General features: G+C 50.3%; 1 protein-coding gene across 1 annotated transcript in view; it reads right to left on the bottom strand.

Annotated features, from left to right (window-relative positions):
- SRGAP3 (SLIT-ROBO Rho GTPase activating protein 3) overlaps positions 1 to 4,487 on the bottom strand; it is a 96,287-nt gene that overhangs the window by 86,480 nt on the left and 5,320 nt on the right. The window contains exon 3 of the mRNA XM_035889464.1: positions 4,136 to 4,298. Within this exon, the coding sequence (XP_035745357.1) occupies positions 4,136 to 4,298 (163 nt within the window). The remainder of the gene's footprint in view (positions 1 to 4,135; positions 4,299 to 4,487) is intronic.

Genomic DNA, 4,487 nt, shown 5'->3' with positions numbered 1-4,487 from the left:
CGCCCCCCAGCCTGCGGCGGGCACTGGCACAGACCAGAGGGCACTGCGGACGCCCCCATCGCTGCACCCTGATCCAGAGAACCGACTCAAAGACACGGCAGAAGGCTGAAGGTGAAGATGCACCCCATCTTTCATGTCTTGTACTGAGAGATTCAACGTAGGAGGCACAAGGATTTCTCCGCCCGTTCGTAACCGTGCACCCCAACGGCACCCGCATCGGCCTAACCAGCGGCGCGGGGCACGCCTGTGGCAAACATCTCTGTGTATATTCTATACAAACAGGCACTTATTTAAGTTGTTGCTTCTGTATTTAATTCCTCTACCTGCCAATTTCAGGAATTCAATCCCCACCTTTGTTGTATTTTCATTATAATCTTTACCCATTTCCTTTCTTGGCTTTGCGGGTTGGTTTGGGGTTTTTCTAACTATGACTTAGGGCCTACAGTTTCGTTTTTATTTTCAGCAGTGGGGTTTTTTTTCAATTTATTCTGGTTTTCCGTTCTCCTGGGACTCCAAACTATTTCTGCGTACCAGGACCACCTTTCTAACTACACGCATACTTTGGGTAAATGCTTCCTGAGCAACTTACGGTATCTCCCTAACAGCAGAGTTCCTCCGTTTGGGGTTTGCTGAGCCAGTCAATCTGGGTATACACTGGGTATACATCGCCTGCAGCGCCTATGGGCGCTAGAGTGGATCCTCTGATCTCAGTGAGATCCATTTATTTACCGACAAGACACCTGGCTCTATAAATTCTCTTTGATTCTGTATTAAAATTCTCAGGGAGAAGGAGTTTAACGTCCTGGCTGCAGATAATCTCTCCAGCTCAGACACTAAAAACTCAGTCCCCACGAGCTCCTACTTTCCCTCTCTCTGGGATGCGGGGAAGCCAAAAGGCGAGAGGCGCGCCCGAGCGATGCACGGCCGAACGCCAGGGACCGTACGCTGCCGGTCAGCGGGGGGGCCCAACACTTCGGTGGAGATGAACAAAACCTAACGCCCCCATTTACGGAGGAACGACCCCCACTGCGGCCGAGCGTACCCAGGGAAGCCGCGGGGAGGAGCGGCCCAGCACCCGGCGTCTTTCCTGGCAGATTACCACCGCGCTGATCAATTATGCGCAGCCTCGTGCTGCAGTCGGTCCTTGCTGCTTTGCTGAGACTGTTTACATTTACATCACGCAAGCACAAAACACAAAACCTTCCAGTTCCTCCGTGTACCCGCAGCGTGTCACAACTGATTAATAAATTCGAGACGGGAGGAATTAAAAGTGACATCTCTGGAAAAAAACGTTACCCTAATTTACCATCAAAGAGCAATCTAGCACAAAAGCAAACAGCAGAACCACAACTGCAGGCGCCTTTAACCCTTCTGGAGCCGGCTCAGTTGCCCCACGCTCCCGTTCGGCACAGTCCCCCAGGAGGGGCGCTTCCAGCACTTGACTCATCGCACTCAGCACCAGACCGGATAAAATAGTGCACGGTACCTCCTCTGAGCGATCCCATCCCAGCTGTGAGCCTCGACGGGATGTCTTGAAAAGCCTTTTACCAGGACGCTCGTATTCCCACACACGTGCCTGAGGCTTCTCACCAAACGCTGCTGCAAAGCGCAGCCCAGATCCCCTTCTGGGCACAGCGCGCAATAGGTTAATGAAAAGAAAGAACCTGAATATCCCCAGAAGCATCAGCCTCCCTACCCACATTAAGGGCAAAGATGACACAAGATAAGCCTCTCCGTGATTTAGCCGAGCATTATTTCCAGGGACACGTGAGCCCCGCTACACTTTAAACCCCAAGGGACGAATGCGAGCGAAATCACAGATCCCCACAACTCCACTGCAAAGCTGCCTTCTGCTGAGAAGCGTGTGCTGGCTTCGGTGGGGTCACTGCTGCTGCACCTCCCCTGGCAGAAAGCAGGGGAGGGAGAAAACAGGAGCAACAACTTCTACAGAATATAAGCATTGTGTAAGTTTAAACTTAAATTCAAAAAACAGGAGGGAGGGAGAGACAGAGGAAAAAAGCAAAGACAAAGAAATCATTCTGCCGAGCAGATTAAATACTTCAGCGTCTTGTCCTGGATGGGGATTGCCTTACTACAAGAAAAACACTTTGAACACTCTATGCCCTTGTTTGAACGTTGCCTGGGTTTGTCCCGTGGTTCAAAAGGAGACAGACGGTTCCCAGACACAGGATAGTCTTAACGTACATCTCAAAACCCGGTTCAGAGCAAGGTGCAAATGGAGGGAGATTTTGAGATCGACTTAGAACTGAACTAACCAAAGTATCCCAATTCTGCCCCATTTCTGGAGGCCACAAGGGCAGGAAAAGGGATGACGTCCTGTATCAGATCAGCAAATCCAAACCCAACCTTGCAGTTTCATTTCTAGGTCAGATCTACAAACTAGAGGAAACTGGCCTTAAAAATATCACGTTAAACTTACTCTCCAGCCAGGCTAAGGTAACTACTGATTTGAGAGCCCTTCTCCTGTGTGGAGAGGCAAGCATCCCAGCGGGCTCACGCTGCTCACTAACTGCAGTTCTCCAGCTACCCCTGTTGAAAACAAGCCACGAAAATTAAGACAAACCCAAGAGCCACAAAAGCAGGCACAGGTCTGCCTGGCCCAGCACGGTATCCCCGAGGGCGGCCAGCAGCAAACGCCCCGAAGTGAAGAGGAGGAAGGGGCCAGCGATGCCGCTGAGCACGTTCACGGTGTGACGAGCTGCAGGGCTGTGGTTCCCCAGCCCGAAGTTGGGCCGGCAGAGGGGCCGGGCAGCTGCCAATGGGGAGCACTCCTTCACCTCCGTCCAACCACCCGAGGCCTCAGGGTACGTGTCTGGCCTTCAAAAACATGGGATGAGGCAACAAACACACAGCATTACCCATCATATTGCAAGCGCAATAGAATATATACAGCATTCATGATGTTAACACGTCTTTCCTTTTTCCCTTCCCTGTCTGCCCGCTGACCGCCCGTGGCTTGCGTTAGCAGGCACAACAAGGTCCTCGCTCCTGCTCACTCCCTGCAAACTGCCCGTGACTTTCCATTACGCGCTCCCCCCTCATGTTCAACTAGAGAGTCCTGGCCCATCTGACCGTGAGATTCCCGCAAGTCTTTGATGCTCATTTTTAATTTGGTTATTATTAATAATTCTGTATCATCAGCAGACTTTGACATCTTACCATTCATCCTTTTCTCCAAATAATTTATTAGGAACTCCACTGAAGTTCTCCTTCCCTTTGTTCCCTGTCTTTCAACCAGTCATTAATCCAGAAAACAACCACTCCTTATCCTCCAACAGCTTCTTTTCTTTAAGGACTTCAGCGAGGGACCTTTTTCCAAAGCCCGTGCCAACGTACTCAGATGATGACTGGCTCCTGGAAATACCTCCACTAGATTTATGAGGCATGGCTCTTAAAGCCACGCTGACTCCTCTCTCGTACCTGCCTACCTGCCCGTCATCCTGCTCTTCACTAAGGCTTCACCCAACAAGTCTGATTTTAAAGTCGGACTGCCAAGCTGTTTTCTGAAACCCTCCAGGAGTCTTTAAAAGCAGTCGTCATGTTTTCCACCTTTCATTTCCCTGGCACTAATGCCAGGTTAAGCATCGGGTCACTCCTCGCTGCTAGCCACTTGACGGTTTCATATCTCTGTTTCTTTAAAATCCTTGGATAAATATTATCTGGAAAGACTTAAGTGACGGTCCCTTGTACAGATTTACCCTGTAACATCTAACGACAGCTCAGGTGGATAAGGCTCCTCAGGTTGGTGACACCACCATCCCCCAAGGAAACCCCCAGTCTAAGCTTTTCCGTACCGAGGACCAACCTAAAGCAGCCAGTTGGCCTGTCGCTCTTACCCAAGTTGTCTCTGAGAATTTTATTCAGCCTGCCTTCCACGCCTTCACATTTTCACTGCCCAGAGGCCAAACTCATCTCTAGTTTTCCCATTAAGATGTGACACGTACTTCTTAGGTCTTGGTACCTTCCTCTGCTTTTTAACAGTGTTGGCTTTTTTTGTGTGTCTTTAGACTTTTTGGGGGACACAGTTGTGTACAAGCCCACAAGCTTCTTTTTCAGACTAAAATGCAAGGATGGATCCTCGCTGAGCAGAACTCTCCATCGCTGCTTTGGTTACCTTTTTAAAGAGCCTGATGACATCCTCGCTGATCTGCGACAGCCGGACGATGACATTGTTCATGAAGATGTCGTTCAGGGTGGCGTGATCTCTGCTCTCCCGCCGGGTCTGCGTCAGAACCAGGTACCAGCAGTTCACAGGGGAAAGTAGGTGCTGATCTTTCCTAGGGAATTGTAAATTAAAAAAAAAAAAAATAAAAATCAGAAAGGTCAAGCAAACAAGTCCAAAAGGTAGTTTTCAAACGAATGCTGTCAGCATATTAACGTTGCCTTCCCCCACCGCTGCAGCACCCAGCCGAGCCCCTGACGGCCCCTCGGCACGCGGCTGCGAGGACGATGGCCTCCCCCTTGCG

This window comes from Egretta garzetta, unplaced genomic scaffold, assembly GCF_000687185.1.
Source record: "Egretta garzetta isolate BGI_Z169 unplaced genomic scaffold, ASM68718v1 scaffold332, whole genome shotgun sequence".
In the NCBI taxonomy this organism is placed as follows: Eukaryota; Metazoa; Chordata; class Aves; order Pelecaniformes; family Ardeidae; genus Egretta; species Egretta garzetta.
Note: the sequence above shows the minus strand (reverse complement) of the source record. Positions and strands in the feature narration are given on the sequence as shown.